Source organism: Lagopus leucura, unplaced genomic scaffold (genome assembly GCF_019238085.1).
Source record: "Lagopus leucura isolate 7727_CA_CO unplaced genomic scaffold, USGS_WTPT01 Super-Scaffold_100038, whole genome shotgun sequence".
NCBI lineage: Eukaryota > Metazoa > Chordata > Aves > Galliformes > Phasianidae > Lagopus > Lagopus leucura.
The window spans coordinates 2,023,380-2,041,761 of NW_024962287.1; the positions used below are offsets into that span (position 1 = coordinate 2,023,380).

General features: G+C 42.3%; 1 protein-coding gene across 1 annotated transcript in view; it reads right to left on the reverse strand.

The window, feature by feature from the left end:
• Positions 1 to 9,296: 9,296 nt before the first annotated feature.
• LOC122186643 (serotriflin-like) overlaps positions 9,297 to 18,382 on the reverse strand; it is a 39,801-nt gene continuing 30,715 nt past the window's right edge. The window contains exons 2-8 of the mRNA XM_042883473.1: positions 15,908 to 16,008; positions 13,212 to 13,436; positions 12,315 to 12,405; positions 11,646 to 11,791; positions 10,942 to 11,036; positions 10,188 to 10,276; positions 9,297 to 9,424 (exon numbers count right to left, since the gene is read on the reverse strand). Coding sequence (XP_042739407.1) covers positions 9,297 to 9,424; positions 10,188 to 10,276; positions 10,942 to 11,036; positions 11,646 to 11,791; positions 12,315 to 12,405; positions 13,212 to 13,436; positions 15,908 to 16,008 — 875 coding nt within the window. The remainder of the gene's footprint in view (positions 9,425 to 10,187; positions 10,277 to 10,941; positions 11,037 to 11,645; positions 11,792 to 12,314; positions 12,406 to 13,211; positions 13,437 to 15,907; positions 16,009 to 18,382) is intronic.

Consider the following 18,382-nt stretch of genomic DNA (forward strand, 5'->3'; position numbering starts at 1 on the left):
ACTCCTTAATGGCTTGGAGTTTCTCCTGCATTTGTCATCCTGAAATTTCTGGACTATTCTCTCTTCTCTTCACTGACCACAAAAAAACCCTCCAGATTGAGTTGGTTAGAACATCCAACAGTCCGAGGTTCTGGCCCTGGTTTATTCCAGGACCCTTTCCAAAGAAGACTCAAGACGTTGGCACAAGGACTTCTGCTTGCTACTCTCCAGTTCCAGTGCCTTAATTGCAAATCTATCCTCAACTTACTGACAGGAGAATGGTAAGAGATGTCTCAGCATCAATCTGTGTCTAGAGGTCTTCATTAGGATACCTGGTCGGGTCACTCTTGTGTTTTCTATGCCAGCTACTATTCTTAAAATAGTAAGACTTATTCACAGAGAATGACAGTGAGAAGTTTGGGTGTATGTTTTATAAATAAAACGTGTTCCATCTTTTTTATCAAAACATATAGTTCAGACCCACACATTTTATTGTCTCCAATGGGCTTTGGAAAAATCTTTTCAGGCACTACAACTCTGAGAACATCCTGAAGATATCCACACCATCCTATGCCTGTTATTTATAGCTAAATGCAAATATGTAATGAAATTAAAGAGATATCTTAATCATGGTCTGCTTTTATTTCTCTTGGGAATGGGAATAGTTGAATAAGCAATGCACTAAACAGCACCATTTCTGCCTGCAAACAAATCTCTCCATACAGCTGCCTGAGGAATAAAAAAGATTGAAGGACTCAGTTTCCTCCCCTGGGTAAGTAAAGTAGTAAATAAAATTCATTAACCTGTAACAATAATTCTCCAGACAGTCACCAAGCCACAGAATTGCAGGAAAAGCCATCAGATAACCACAGTCTGAACAATGGTGTCTGCTTCAGACATAAAAGAAAAAAAAGCCCCAAAGCAGCTGGGAGGAGATTCAGATCTGAATCTGATCTGGAAAAATCTACCAGTAAAATGCATCCAGATTTATCAGACTTCCAGACATGGGGTGTTTCCCTCATTTCCTGCCATTATTTTGAATACGTAAATTTTGCCCTGAACCAAGAAGAAGAAATCTGCACCTTAGCTTTCCAGAAGAACTGAGCCTGTGCACAATAGCTGCTCCCAGATCATTAGCACCTTATCAAATGAAGTTGACTTGCTCTGTCATACACATTTATTGCAGTCAATTAGTAGACTCTTAAACACCTATTGAGTGCATTTATGGCTACAGTCTTGTACCATCAGACTCTTGTTGCCTTACTGGTCAAAGTGGTGAAACAGATCTTGACTTAGAGCTGGTCTACCTGTAGGTAAGAAGTCTATTCACACCGCAGTGGAGAATCCCTCCTAGCTGGATATGTAGCTCCTAGGGGCAAAAGAGTTCATTTGATAACATAATTTTCCAAGATTGAAAAAGGATCTCTGAAGGATGCATTTTGCGATGCGCTGATGTGCAGTAGAACTCCTGCCAGCAGAGAAATGCTGGAAGGTGACAATCCTTTATACCTCTGAGTTGAAAAAAATACCCTCATAAATAATTTCAAATGTTTGAACAGGTTACTCTTCATTGGTAGAGTACCAGTGAAGAAGAACTGGCTGGAAGGCCCAGCCCAGAAAGTGGTGAATGGAGTTACATCCAGCTGGTGACTGGTCATGAATGGTGTTCCCCAGGGGTCAGTGCTCGGGCTTGTCCTGTTTAATAGCTTTACTGACGACCTAGATGAATGAATTGAGTGCACCCTCAGTGAGCTTGCAGATGGCAGCAAGTTGTCTGGAAGTGTCAATCTGCCCGGGGGTAGGAGAGCACTATAGAGGGATCTGGACAGGCTGATTGCTGGGCTGGATGAAGTTCAACAAGACAAAGTGCTGAGTCTTGCACTTTGGCCACAGCAACCCCAGGCAGTGCTACAGGCTTGGGCAGAATGGCTTTAAAGCTGTGTATGGAAAAAGATCTAGGGTTGGTTGGTCTGTTGATCTGTTGGTTGACACTCGGCTGAACATGAGCCAGCAGGCTGCCCAGGTGGCCAAAAAGCGTCCTGGCTTGTATCAGAAAATGGAGCCTACACAGATTCTGACATCTGGTACATTGGATTGCTCATCACTAAATGCAGGGACTAGTTAATGGGAGCAATTTCATTAATATATGCAAGACAATCTCCACATCCATTTAGTTTGACTTCTGAAAACTGCTTTTTCTGGAAGACTTCCCCTTGATGACAGAGTCAAAGCACCTTCATTAGTCGTAGGAAGAGATGGCTGCACTGTGCTGACCCAAAGCATCCCGCTGAGCCCAGTGACCATCACTCCTACCCCCTTGTGCCCTGTGTCTCCTTGACTTGTGATGTAATTCTACTGGAAGTCTGGCTATGGAATGCAATATTATAATCACCAGATCTTAGTGCTTCTCAGGCTCTTACTGTGCATTAATTAATGTTTCTCACCCCTGGCTGTGTCAGTTTATCTCTGCGTTGCAGTCAGTGAGATCGAAGCAGAGAGGTTAAAAGTCTTGCCTGCAGTCGAAAGGGCTGTCTGGTATCTTTTTAATGAGGAAGTCCCATCTCCTGTTTTTCACAGTTTAACTGTGACCCTTACACTTGGAGGAACCCGTCCTTGGCAGCCTGGTTGAGAAGAGCCAGGAGCAGCCCAGGGGTGGGAACCATCCTCATCCTGTCCTGGCCCTGGTGGCTTTGTGCTGCAAGGGCTCAAGGTTCTCATTGCCATTTTCTGTCCTGGATATTCCAACCACATGGATTCCTAGTGGCTTGCCAAGGAAGTATGTATGTATGCACATGTGTGCATGTCCTGATAGAGACTTAACCTGAACACTGAAGTGAAGGCCCCAGTTGGGATAGAAACTCAGAGGAAATAATAAGTGGATCTGCTTGGAGTACGCAGTCAGTAGGGAAATTGTACACCCATGGGAAATATATCCATACATCCTGTGTTCCAGAGGTGTCTAGAGTGTTCAAGTAGCATCTGAATGAGGTGCTATGGGATATGGCTTAGTAGCTTACTGGGTAGTAATGGTGATAGGAGGATGGTTGGACTAGATGATCTTGTAGGTCCTTTCCAACCTTGAGATTCTGTGATTCTATGATAATACACTCTTGGCTGGGTAAGGAGCTGGCTGGAGGGCCGGGCACAGAGAGTGGTGGTGAATGGAGTCAAATCCAGCTGGCGACCAGTCGTGAGTGGTGTTCCGCAGGGGTCGGTGCTGGGGCCTGTCCTCTTCAATATCTTTATTGATGACCTCGATGAGGGCATCGAGTGCACCCTCAGTAAATTCGCGGATGACACCAAATTGGCTGGAAGTGTGGATCTGCCTGGGGGTAGCGAGGCCCTACAGAGGGATCTGGACAGGCTGGAGAGCTGGGCTGGAGCCAATGGGATGAGTTTCAACAAGGCCAAATGCCGGGTCCTGCACTTTGGCCACAACAACCCCAGGCGACGCTACAGGCTTGGGGCGGTGTGGCTGGAGGACTGCGTAGAGGAAATGGACCTGGGGGTATTGATTGATGCTCGGCTGAACATGAGCCGACAGTGTGCCCAGGTGGCCAAGAAGGCCAATGGCATCCTGGCTTGCATCAGAAACAGTGTTGCAAGCAGGAGCAGAGAGGTGATTGTTCCCCTATATTCAGCACTAGTGAGGCCGCACCTCGAGTACTGTGTCCAGTTTTGGGCCCCTCACTGCAAGAAAGATATTGAGGCCCTGGAACGTGTTCAAAGGAGGGCAACAAAGCTGGTGAGGGGTCTGGAACACAGGCCATATGAGGAGAGGCTGAAGGAGCTGGGAATGTTCAGCATGGAGAAGAGGAGGCTCAGGGGAGACCTCATTGCTCTCTATAACTTCCTGAAGGGAGGTTGTAGTGAGCTGGGGGTTGGCCTCTTCTCTCGTGTCATCAGTGATGGGAGCAGAGGGAATGGCTTCAAGCTACGGCAGGGGAGATTCAGGCTGGACATGAGGAAGTATTACTTTTCAGAAAGGGTGGTCAAGCACTGCAATGGATGCCCAGGGAGGTGGTGGAGTCACCGAGCCTGGGGGTGTTCAAGGGAAGGCTGGATGTTGTGTTGAGGGACATGGTTTAGTGGGAGCTATTGGGAATAGGTGAACGGTTGGACTGGATGAGCTTTTAGGTCTTTTCCAACCTTGGTGATTCTATGATTCTATGATTCTATGATAAGCATATGTGAATATACAATAGAACATTTTAGAATGCTGCCCTATGTTGGCAACAGGTGAATGCACTACAGTGGGCGGGTAGTAGTTTTTTGAGCAAATTCTCCTTTTTTAACCCTTTGCAGCTGTATTTGTAGTCCGTAAGATTCCATGTATTCATTTACATATTATCATCAGGTCACCTGATGATTTATTCCCATCAAGTGACCCATCTTGCAACACCAGAAACATGTGTTTTTGATGGGACTGAAGGAATGATGCTGCTCTGGGGAATGTAGAGAGTTACCAAGCTGGAGTGGTGCACATTTCACCTGTGAATGTCTATCTAAAAGTTAATCATTCAGTGTAAATGTGTAATTCATGCTTTTTCTGAACAGTGGAAGGACAGTCTCTGTGATCTGTTTTTACCCAATGATGTCAGCAAATTTCTGGATAGCATTTTGAAATGAAAGACCCCCCAGTCTTTCCAAACCTTGTTTTCCATCCAGTAGAAAGTCTTACCTTTAGCTGCTCAAACTTGCTGCTATTACAGGTTTGATACATTAAGGGCATGAATGAGGTAAAGTTCATGGCATGTTTATTCTCTCTATCTGACTGATAGAGAAAAATATTGAAAACTTAGGCCCAGAGCTCTCAGCAAAGACTTTGGACACTGGAAGTGAAAGATCTTTCATTTTCCTTAGCTCTGAAGTTGATTCTCAAGAAAGTAGATAACATGATGGCTGCAGGTGACTTACTGTAAATATCAAAATTGTTCCTTCTTTACAAGCCATTAGACCATTAAATGTTACTTAGTTTTTGTTCAAAACTGTGCCTAATGTCATTGCCACGTAAGTGAGCTACTTAGGAGCTTTTACCCCATTCTCCACAGATAAGACTTGTACCATAGTAGCTGCTCTTATCATCTCTCAGCATATGTGCTTCTTGTGAGGATGTCTGGAGCCAAACAGAAACAGTAAGAAGCTCTTGGTATTATTAGTTTCTCTACTGAACTACATCTCAAAAGTATCAGAGTCCTGACAGTATAATTTCTGTAGATACTGAGAAACCTACACTAGTACCAAAAAGGAAAAAACATTCATGGCATTACTATCAAAATAAGTTTGTGAATATAGTCTGAGAAGGGAGAAAAGCAGTATTACTAGAGCTCAGTTGTCACCTTGTTTTTATTTCACTGAGAATCAGTCATAGAATCATGGACTCACCTGTCTATGGGAAACTGATTATTCACTATTCAGAAACATCTCAGCCTTCCTAGGGACATGAACAGCTAAGTGCCAGACAGTGTCCCACACTCTCCTTGCAGTCTTGAGAAACAGGATAATCCAGGTAGCATTCCATCTCACCTGCTATTTTCCTCTTCTGTATCAGTAGGGAACCGAAATCTTTTGAAATTAGCTATGAGAAGAAGGATAATGCCCATGTGTCATTCAGTAGCCCTGTAGGCTGCATGATGCCCATGTGCCATTCAGCCCTGTAGGCTGTGTGTTGCTCCAGCTCAGCACTTTATGGTGCAGGTGAGCTCTGCCGCCTTGCTCCAATGGCATAGTTGGCTATTCAGAGCACAAAAACTCCCTTTGAGGAGAGAGCTCTCACAGAATTCTCTCATCATTAAATGTTTGATGAGTTGGAGAGGGAGGGATGGAAGAAATGATCAAGGCTGCTGGAACTAGCACTGATATACTGGAAATCAAAACATTGCCTTAATTTCATAGAACAAATGGCTTTGACAGGAAAGTCATTTGGCCAACAGAGATGCGATGAAACAGTGAAGGGGAATTGACCACTACCAAACTGATTTTATATGAAGTGATTATTTATTCATCAAGAGTTAACTAATAAACGCTGCACAGATTACTATTAAGAACAATTGGAGCAGGCTTCAGCAGAACTTCTGTTTCTAGTAAAAGATCTCCCTACAGGTAGCAATGTGAAAACCCGATCGAGGTGAATGTCTGGGCATAGTTCACCCTCTTGTGCTCTGAACCAGAATTGCAGTCCTATCGAATGAATGATTTTTGCTGGTCTAAAACGGCGAGCGGATGTGGTAAGAGATGTCAGTCCTGCTCGGAGCTGGCGTACATGACTCAGTACCTGAGGACACTGCAGGGCATCCTGCACAGAGCTGGGATGTTTTGTTTGCTCTGCAGAGGCTTGAGAGTGGAGCCTCTTTCTTCAGAGAAGTGCTGTTTGCAGCTGTTTGCACGTCTTATAATTTCTGTCAAAGTTTATAAACTCTGTGTCTACCTTTTCATTAACGTTAGAAAAATAATTCAGAGGGGGGGATATGTATCGGATATGAGGACAAATTCACTTTTCGTTTCACATTCATGTTGCTGGTGTAATTTAACCCAAGTGCTCGAAGGTTAAGGGGCAGAGCAGGAAAATAAACCTGAAAAATCATAGAATCCTAGAATCACTCAGGTTGGAAAAGACCTTAAAGATCACCAAGTCCAACCACAACCTAAACATCCTACCATAACTCTAACAACCCTCCTCTAAATCATGGCTCTGAGCACCACATCCAAACGGATTTTAAACACAGCCAGGGATGGGGACTCAACCACCTCCCTGGGCAGCCCGTGGCAGTGCTTAACAACCCTTTCTGTAAAGACGTTTTCCCTGATATCCAACCTAAACTTATGCTGGCACAACTTGAGGCCATTTCCCCTTGTCCTGTCACCAGTGAGAAGAGAGCAATCCAACTCTCACTGCAATCACCTTTCAGGTATTGGGAGAGAGCAATAAGGTCTCCCCTCAGCCTCCTTTTTCCCAGACTAAACAGCCCCAGTTCCTTCAGTCTCTACTTGTAGGGTATATTCTCCAAGCCCTTCCCCAGCCTTGCTGCCCTTCTTTGGACCTGCTGCAGCACCTCCATCTCCTTTCTGTATTGAGGTGCCAAAAACGGACCACAGTACTTGAGGTGAGGCCTCACCAGTGCTGACTACAGGGCAGTATGACTTCCTTAGTCCTTCTCAGCACACCATTCCTGATCCAAGCCAGGATGCCATTGGCCTTCTTGGCCACCTGGGCATACAGCTGGCTCATATTCAGCCAACTGTCCATCAGTACACCAAGGTCCCTTTCCATCAGGCAGCTTTCCAGCCAAAAAATGGATGAAGATAAGGCAGTTTATTTGGCTATCATTAAAACAACCCATGAACAGGCTGTCCAGGGAGCTGTGGGTTCCCAGTCCAAGGCCGGGCTGGATGGGACTCTGGGATCTACTGCCTGATCTGATAGTTTGCAAACCTGCCCATGGGACTGGATGGTCTTTGAGGTTCCTTCCACCTGAATCATTCTATGATTCTATGATCTCTTTGAACTGCACCCACAGTCAGCAAGAGAGTCATATTGTTCTGATACAGTGGTGTCAAATGCTCAGCAACTCTGCACACACAGAAACAATGCAAAGAGTAAAGACCTAACAGGTAATAATAATATCACCAGCACCTTATGCAAGTAAATGTAAGATTAGAAGCAATACAAGAATGATCATGGCCCTAAGACCAAGTACAGCAGATCCAGCTAAACTCCCCCTTAGGTGATACTTGATGGTCTGCATGCAAATATGGGAAGGAGAAGGCACATCCAAGGCCTTTAGCTGAATTTACTGGAAGAGGTCCAGAGGTGTGCTTTGATAGAAATTAGTGCTGTTACCTGGGCAGTTCTGGAGAAAATGCATTTATCACTTCAATGCGCAGATCATAGAATTATAAAATCACTGAGGTTGAGAAAGACCTCTAAGGTTAGCTAGTCCAACTGCCTACCTACCATCAATATTACCCACTGAACCATGTCCCTACGTATTACATCTACCCTTTCCTTAAACACCTTCAGGGATGGTGGCTCCACACCTCCCTGGACAGTCTGTTCCGATGCCTGACCACTTTTTCTGAGAAGAAATCTTTCCTAATATCTAACCTGAACCCACCCTGGCTTCACTTTGAGTCCTCACCTCTCATCCTACTGCTAGTTACATGGGAGCTGATGCTGACCCCACCTCGCCACAATCTCCTTTCAGGCAGTTGTAGAGTGCAGTGAGGTCTCCCCTGAGCCTCCTCTTCTCCAGCCTGAATAACCCCAGTTCCCTCAGCTGCTCCCCATAACACTTGTGCTCCAGACCCCTCACAGCTTCATTGCCCTTCTCTGGACGTGCTCCAGGGCCTCAATGTCTTTTCTGTAGTGAGGGGCCCAACTCTGAATGCAGAACTCAATGTTTAGCCTCACCAGTGCCAAGTATAGGGGATGATCACGTCCCTGCTCTTGCTGGCTTTGCTATTTCTCATACAATCCAGGATGCCTTTGGCCTTTTTGGCCACCTGGCACAGTGCTGGCTCTTGTTCAGCCAAGCGTTGACCAACACCCCCGTGTCCATCTCCTTCACTCAGCTTTCCAGCCACTCTGTCCCAAGCCTTTATAACTGCTAGAGATTGTTGTGACCAAATACAACACCCGGCCCTTTGTCTTCTTGTACTTCAACCCACCAGCCTAAGCCCATTGATCCAACCCATACAGACCCCTCCGTAGGGCCTTCCTACCCTAGATGTGATTCTGTGTGTCAGAAGATTTGTGTTTAGGTCACAATCACTGTACACCTCTTATCTTTTCTGTACAAAACAGTGCATGACTTTTGGCTCTGCTTTTCTTTTCCAGTTTCATCCTCACTTGCATGAAGTATCACAGATCCTTGAAGTATCCATGAGAAACTTTCCAAATAAAAAAATATATAAACAACTTTTCTTGTTTGTGAACATACATTTATTTAGCCAGGAATATATTCCATTTATAATTGAAGAAAAGGTAACAGAAGAAAGTTAAGTGGAATTTAACATGTATTTTCATGTTTTAAAAGTGCGTTTCCCATTAAAATAATATGAATCAGTGGAACTTCCACCAAAAAACCGAAAACCACATTAATAGCTTAATCATGATTTTTATAAAGCCTAACATAACATCAGAGTCTATCTGAGCCACCAGATTAATTTGGAACTGAAACAATTATGTGATTTCATAAACAAGTTACGTTCAGGTCAATCTGAGCTGAAACACTGAGCATGAATGTTTTTTTCTTCCCAGTTCTACTCTTTCCTCATACATAAGTTCCAAAGCAGCTGCAATGACATCCTCCAGGCCTTTATACAATCTGAGTGGTGCACTTACAGGTGGCAGGACACTTCGTTTTCACCACTGAATGTTTACAGCCAAACAAGCTTTTCATATTTCTGCAGTTTGGAAATGCATCTTGATGTCTGCAAGGATTGGCTGAAACAGAACAGACAGAGAAAGGCCACGAAATGTATTAATTGAAAAAAAAAAAACAGTCCTACTGTGATACTTCTACTACATTCGTTTTCTTGTCTAAGCAGTCTTTGTACATTTGTTGGGGAAATATTGGTGGGTGGTTGGACTAGATGATCATGGAGCTCTTTTCTGACCTTGGTATTCTGTAGTTCCATGCTCAGCTGTTAAAATTGCTTGAGTATATAAGCATATAAGTATATAAGAATACTTAATAAGAACTGAGTATATAAGAATAAAATTGCTCATAGAAGGGGAAGCAGACAGAAAAACAGTTGAGTTGCTCCACATGGAATTCTACAACAGCCAGGGGCAGGTGGAGATCTTTATGTCCATAGGGACACACGTGAAAGCTGGCAATTCAGACGTGCCCTTGGATGTAGAAGCACATCCTGACACTGTGACCGGAGCTTCCCTGCAGAGGGCAGCAGAAGACTGTCAATCTAATCTTGCACATCTTTGCAGCAACGCCGTGCACCGAATACGGTGAGTGAGGGGGTTGGAAGGGTCCCCTGGAGATCACCTGCTCACGCCCTGTCAGTAGTTACTTAACCACTGTTATGTTAGGTGGAGGTAAATTAAGGGGCGGTTCTGTGACATCTTTCCTGCCAAAGGTTGCGTGGAGGTAATAAAAGGTTAGGTATGGAGAGACATGCTGTAAGGGAGTGAAGTCATTATATGAGGCAGCACAACAGTTTGTTTTAAGGAGAAAAGTACATGCACTTACTGCAAAGCCCTCTCTCGCAGTGGCCGGGACAGTCTGCACATCTGGGTCCTTTCTTGTAAGGTGCAGCCACTTGCATGATGTTATTCCCACTGAAATATTAAAGAAACGAACACCAGGAGATCAAAGTGCAGCTCTGAGCCACTGACAGTTTACTTTTTTTCATCACAATGAAAGACAACAACAAGTTTTGGGTAAAATGATTATTCTGTTTGAGTTTGGGTGTAGAATACCAGATCTTTTTTTTTAAACGGGAGGCATTTAGGGAAAGAAAACTAATTGGCTTTTTGCCTTTGTATAGCATTACCAGTTTAAAAAATTACGTGCTTCCTTGTTCTGCTTTTCTAATGGCTTTCCAGCACATAAGGAAATTATCTTGGCAGCAACCTTCTGACATGCAGGTGTTAGAGTTTTGCTCTTCTGTGAATATTCGTTTGCTGTTGGCTTTCACTTGTGTCTGACTATCTTCTTTGTGTTCAGAGTTACAGGATGACTCGTGTTTGATGCCTGACCCTTACACAGACCTTTCTGTCTTCATTCATATGCTAATATTTCCCTACTTCCAGTTTCAACATGAATAACACTAAACATTTATATTCAACTCGACGTTAAAGCAACAATTCACATTGGCGTTTTTCAAAATTCCAAATGGCCAAAACAAACCGGAGGCAGCTGATCCTAGAAATGCTCAACAGACTGCAGGACTTTCTAAAACCGTGTCTAGAACATCTCAAGAGAACCAAAAAGCAGTACATACGGAGGACAGTAGTGGCAGACATAGAAGTAGTTGTACTGGTTCCTTGGGCAGTAGGCAACTGCACACCCAACCTGGTAGCTGTTGTACCACACTAGCTGTAGAATAAAAAACAGTGAAGTCATGTCAGAAATTGTATTTCAAATGTATTTCACACTACGTTTTAAATCAGAAGATAGATTTATTCATTTATTTATTCATTTTCACTCTCTGTTTGTTATGTTTGCAAGTTAGCTGTCAGGACGAACAAATAGGAAAATGAATTAGTGATGTCTTCTGGTTTCCAAATGTTTTGGACACAATTTGGGGAGAATAATAGAAATTTCAACTTGAATGGCTTCATCATAGCTCTTTTCCTTTGACATTTCATTGTCCATATGTATATATTTTAATGTTTTTTCCATTATTTACTAATAAAAAGTATTGCATTGTTATCATTTATTTATTTATTTGTGTGGCTGCGTTGTCATTTATGTTTTCTACAGGTCGCCTCTCTTCCGGGCAGCTCTCTTAGATATTGGTTCCATTGTCTCAGATGTAAATGAGAAAAGATTTTTTCAGTCATCTTTGGATGAGAACATAAAAGATAACAGTTTGATGGCACTGATTTTGTTTTTTTTTTTCTTTTCCTGATAATAAACACCCCTCAGCAACCCTAACTGTACACATGTGGTTCTAGTGTATCACTGCAGTTCATTTCCCCATACCTGAGCGTAGTTCTTGACGTTGGCGCTCTTCGTAGTCGCTCCAAAACCATACTTGAAATTGGCAGCCTGACTGTGCCAGACTTTGATTGCTTCAGCCCATGTTTTTGGTTGAGATGACAGCAAGATATTCTCACCGCAGGTGATACCTGAAGTAGAAGTATGTCTATCTTATTACACAGGAGTGAAGAAAGTTGTAGGGTGGGAGGCATGACAGAGGGAATGGCGATTTTTTATGGCATTAGCACCCTACAACCCCTGGAGTATAGTACGCTTGATCCTGGCAAGGCATGTTATGCTGATATCAGTGACCTTTCAGTCACAGATGGTTATTTGACTACAAAATGTGACACAAAAATATGTCACATATGTCACATTGTACTTAGTCAGACCAACACTTCTCTATCCTACTGACTTGTCTCCAGCAGGAACTGAGAGAGAATAGTTAAAGAAAGGTACAAGAACAGGGTCAGTTCATAGCTTGCCCTCTCTCTCGGGCTCCAACAGTTTGTCTTTTGGGGTCTTTCTCTGACAAAGATGACATTTTCATGTTTAAGAATCCTCAAAAGATAAAAAGCAGATTAACGTTTATCCTTATATCTAGTTCATGCAGATATGCTTTCTGCAAGTCATCATTAACCCATAGGTTTAGTCCCCATGTTCTTCCCATACCATTAACAACTCTGTTCTGCACTGGGCTGATTTGCATTTCACATGTGTTTGCCCATTTCAGAGCATTTTTGGCAGCTTTCTCGTTCCACATCTGAAAGACACAAAGGAAGGAGCATTCAGGTCACAGAAAATTTGTGTAGTCCTTGAAGGAGAAGAAAAAAAGCTGTGTCTGAGTTGCTGCTGGTTATGTTTAGCAAACATAAGGCAAGAAGAATCTGTGACTCACTGTGCTAGCCAGGTTAATACAGGTTTGACAGCAATAAATCGATGTGGTTGGGGCAAACCTGTGTTCATACCATCTCCAAACAAATGACCCTAAGCATAGGGACTTTTGCCAGGTGACTTGAGTTTTGTTAACTGCACAAATCACAGAATCATCACAGTTGGAAAAGGCCTCTAAGATGACCCAACCCAACCATTAACCCACTCCCACCATGTCTACTAACCATGACAGTAAGTGCCACATCCACCCTTTTCTTGAATCCCTCCAGGGACAGTGACTCCACCAGTGCCCTGGGCAGCCTTTGCCAATGCATTACCACTCTTTCTGAGAAGAAATTTTTCCTAATATCCAACCTGAACCTCTCCTGACACAATTGAAGCCCATTACTTCTTATCCTATCAAATCAAGACTTGCTGGCTAAGAGAGAGTTTTCAGATAGCACCCGTGGCCTGTTCTGAGACCTTTGCAATGACTTTACAAGTGCTTACAGCATCTTAGTTTGCAAGCTTAGAGCATGAGTTCTGTAGAAACCAAGGGATATAATTTTGATTTTTTTCATCTCAATTCCAGAGTAACTTTCCTGGCCTCTCTATTCACTGAGTGTGGAGTGTTTAGAAGGATACAACATTCTGCTAATCATCTTGAAAGCAGCTTATTAGCTATCCATCACTTACCATCTTCAGCATGTTCCTAGCTGTTGGAACTACAGATCTTCGTATTTCATTGTGTTCCTCAAGGATCATCTGCTTGTTTTTGAGAGCAACAAGATCTTGTTGAACCACTTTTTTGTTTTTTATCCGATTACCATTGTATTTCGGTGGGTTTTGGTAACGGGGTTTCCCTCGTGGGTATCCAATGTTAAAAGGGAAGTTCTGGTTCACTCGGTTGCCAGGAAGCACCTGGAAAACAATAGCAATGATGGTTCTAGTTCTCTGATTTTTTATAAGCAAGACTGATTGAGAACTTGGAAATTCTTAGCTTTCCTTTATTGATTCTTCTATTCTTCTATGTGCTTTTTTTTTTTTTTTCTCCTCTCTCGTCCTTCGTTTAAACTGCACTTTTCATAAGAAGACATGACCCTAAATGAATATAGTAGATAGTAATTCTAACTTCAGATGTCTCCACATCAAATGTGGAGAACGCTTGGCTCTGGAACCAAATGTCATGACTTACTTTAGCCTCTTGTATGCACTAAAAAAGTCCCTGGCTCTTATTACTTTCAAGCTTTGGAAGTATGTGAAGGTGAATCAGATTTTAGGGCATTTTGCAGACCATCTTCTGAAATACTTACGATCATTTGAAATACCCTGGGAGTCTCAGATTTTCTTCCAAAAGGTATGGCTCACTGTAAAGCCTGTAATGCATCTTTTGAATGTCTCAGATACCCCAGAAAGAGTCAAACCAGTATTTCCACTGGAAGAGACCTACAACAATCATCTAGTCCAACTTCAGGGTTAACCAAAAATTGAAGGATAATATTGAGGACATTATCCAAATGCCTCTGGAACACTGACACAGGGCATGGGGCATCAACCACCTCATTAGGAATCTTACTCCAGGACTGTTAACCCTCACAGTAAAGAAATGGATCCTAATGAAAGATGTGATCATCTTTCCTGGAAGACCTATTTCCTTTTCTTTTTTTTTTTTTTTTTTTTTTCTCCTTATTAAGTGGATCTTGATAAATAGCTCACATCCAAATGTCTATGTAGTGGATATCTACACCTTAAAATATTAACTCTCTTGGAGAAACAATGACTGCATTTCTGACACTGAGATTAATTATTTTAAAGTATTATCAGTTCATCTATTTCGTTTGGAATAAGTAGTTTTAGAATTATTCTTGCAAAAAGGAGAATACTTAGATAGACAGCAAAAACATTTTAATACAAAAACCTCAGGAAAACAAGAATTCATCTTTATTGTGGAAACAGAGATCTTTATATGTTATAATGTGTGCTAACAATAATTTCAACTCTGTATTGTAAAGTTCTAGAGGTCACTCAACCACATCAGCTATCTACACAATGTGTTTAGATACAACTATTTTATTTTATTTTATTTAGCCTTGCCAATCAGCTGGGATGATCCACCCTAGGATGGAGCCTGTCTGGTTCCATGGACTTGTAACAGCCCAAATGGAGAAGTAGCTCTCTAACTGTCTCCACCTGAATCACCAGGGGTGTATTCTGCATAGCATCCCAGACTTCCAGATCAGGGCACAAAGCATCCTGAGGATAACTGATCTGCCTATTATAGGCAGATGTAAAGAAGGCATTGAGGACCTCAGCCTTCTCCTTATCCTCAGTGGTCACATTCCCCACTGCATCAAGTAAAGATGGAAATTCTCCTTTGTTCTTCTCTTACTGTTAATATATTTGTAAAATATATAACTTGTTCTCTTTTACTGCAGTGGCCAATCTGAGTTCATTTCTGAGTTCATCAATTCTGAGCTTTTGTCTTTCTAATTTCCTCCCTGTATATCTTAGTTACTTCTTTGTAGTCTCCCCAAGTAGCCTGTCCCTTTTTCTAGAGGACTCTTTTTCTCCCAAAGTCTCGACAAGAATTCCTGGTTTATCAACTCTGGTTTTCTCCCCCTGCAGCTCTCCTTACGGCATTCAGGGACACCCTGTTCTAGTGCCTTTAAGATTTCCATCTCAGCATGCAGGCTTTCTGGAACCCTGGACCCTTCAGGACACACGGGACCCCTAAAACAAGTGTCCTGAGCAGGTCAAAGTCCACCCTTTGGAAGTTCAAGATAGCAGTTTTGCTAGTCACCCTTCTGACATCTCCAACAGTAGATGACTCTATAATTTTGTCTTGGCCATTCTGCCCTAGACAGTCCCCAACCTTCACATCTCCCACCAGTCCTTCACTGTTAGTCAAGAGCAGGTCCACCAGGGCACCACTCCTGGTAGGCTCTCCTACCAGCTGCATAAGGAAGCTATCTTCTACACACTCTAGAAACCTCTTGGACTGCTTCCTCTGCACTGTATTAAATTTCCAACATATATCAGGGAAGTTGATTTCTATAGGCAGTCTATAACAGACTCCCATCAAGATGTCACCCCTACAGGCCTTCCCCTGATCCTTATCCATAGGCACTCAACTTTATCGTTCCCAACCCCAAGCTCTTCAGCATCAAAATGCTATTTAATATAAAGAGCCACACCACCACCCTTCCTTCCTTGTTTATCCCTTCTGAAGAGCTTGTAGCCATCCATCACAGCACTCCAGTCATGGGAGGGGTCCCACCATGTTTCACTAATAGCAGCTAGCTCATGGTTAGTCTGCCGACTCTAGCTGGCTTCAAAAAGCCTCCCCAAAGAGCCTTTTTTTGCTTTAGATCCCTTCCCCAGTGCAGGCTTACCCTTCCTGGAACCGGTCCGTTCAATAGGACAGGTCCTACCTGTCCATCAGTTTGGTGTATCAAAGCAGCCAGGCAAATGATTGCAGTGAGAGGACCCATTTCTATGGAGGAAAAGCAGGCAAAGAAACAACAAAAATCTGTTAATCTCTATTGCACAAAGTTTGTGGTGTTCTGTGGAATGTAAGCAGGATGAGAAAACATTGCAGTATGAAGCATGACACATAGGAGATTATTTTAGTCATTACCAAATACGGTTGCATATGCTGAGTCTGCACAAATGAGTATATGATGATGCATGGACACCACTGCCTCTTACAGAGAGACGACTTCACCTTGTATTGAGACAGAGACCACCAGTACCAGAAAGCTGTGAGTTTCTTTTCAGAGAGAGATCAAACTCCTCTTGATTTCTTTACTCAGTATATCCCAAATCTGCATTATTTCTTTATTCTTTGCCTCCTCGTATATAAAAAAATAAAATTCATTAATGTGTACAGCAGGGTCATGGCAATGTTTTGCTCAAGAAAGCTTCATCCATACTGAAAGGTGGTATATTGGAGTGGAGCTTTTGTTTGTTGGAGCTTAGCGCATAAAGAGGTGCTTCTGTTTCTTTTCTGTTCCCTGTTTCTTTGTCAAGTCTGCATCATAATCATGCAATAAAATGGAGGTGTTCATTCCCATCTGAACAAATGTATTAACAAAATATTCAGATAATGCACTTGGTTATTAGTTGAAAATACTCTTTATAGAAGGAAATAGCACAGTACGTAAATAGTCTCTAGATCAGTCAAATTCATGGAATATTTATTCTACATCAGAAGGAAAGCAAATATTAAATGTTTTATCCTATAGACGAGGGAGAATAAATTATCTCTTTCTAAAGACTGAAGATGTGGCAAGATCCTGAATGAGAGTGACTTTGAGCTTACCAAGTTGTCCTAAAACAGACCGAAGCAAAGAAGGAAAAGAGAAGCAATGGAACTGGTTGAACATTATAAAACTTCGAGCAGGACTCAGAAAAAATCCACAATGTGAGCATTACAGGTCATTGGTAGAGATCTAGCAAATCCTAGCTGCCAAGAAAACTATTGGTACAGCTGTTAAAACCATGAATATAGGGTGACAATATAAAAAATCCACCATTCAATCTGTGCTGGGTGATAACTATAATAAATGTGTTGAGCTGAAGAAGTGAAGAAAGGCTGCAGAGGGCTTTTAGTTCTGGTAAGACCTGAAAGATGTGTCCACATTTCAAAGAATTAATTGCAGGTTAATGGGTCCTGGAAAAACACTTAATTCTCCTTTCAGTTAGTTAGGAACTAGAATGACAACTTGGAAGAGACAGCATTTACAATGTTATTAATATCCTGTTTATTGTTTAATATCTGAAACTGTCTGAATTTGTGATGTGGTTTCCCTCTCATTTATGCTGGGTGTATAGTACTGAAGGCAGTGGATTTACTTGCTGTTTAGTCCTCCATGGTGAGTCTGATCTACACATGCAGTGTCAGAAATTTCTTTTTATTATGGGAATAAAAATGAAGAATAATGACAGCTGTACAGAAAGCATGTTAGTTTTCTTCCCAGATGCTTTGATAAAACTCTTGCTTTTATACAAGGCACATCAAATTTCATCTTCAAGAGCAGCACTCAGGTCTCTAATGAGGCACAAACAGGTCCATTTTTAATCCTCGTTTGCAGTTCAATCTCTAAGCAAAATTCGGCCCTGGACGGTGAGTCTGGGAAAGACTGACTGGAAGACTGGAATACATGAAGTCGTTCTTTGTGTGTGAGACCACTTCACGTTCACGTTTTATGACTAATCCACATCAGTTTAAAACATAGGAAAGACATTCCACTGGCACTGGACCTCACTCAATCACAGCACATAAATGTACCTTGTGATTTTTACATTTATCCAAGAGATCTTACTGCTAATATTCACAGGAAATGTATGAACAAACATAAGGTGTGGGTCACTATATCAGAAAATGGCAATCAAGCCACTGTTAGAACAAGAGAACCTTTCTTGAATTTTGCTCAACTATACAGAGCTTCATTCTACCTGTGGGGAAACTATGCCAAAAAAGAAAAGGGACAACACAATTACCTTTTCATTTACATGTGACATCACAGGTAGAAGAGGTCTGAGTTCAGACCAATAGCTGCACAGACTGTTGGGTTATTCTGCTGTATTTTTTGCTGCGTGTATCCACTCCCAAATGAATAAAAATAAAAATGGCACCCCAGCAGTGCCATGCAGATATGAGTTTGAATCCAATGGGCTCCATAGTTACATTATGATGGCCCTGAGATTAGGCTAAGAAACCTTATGAGGTTGATTCAGCCTGTGAAAATACCCAGAGAACAAGGTCTAGTAACTGAACATTCCTGATGGTAGATAGGTTGCAGAGAGATTGATCATGTATTTCAGTACTGTACTCTGTCACATGATACAAATCATTAACACAACCT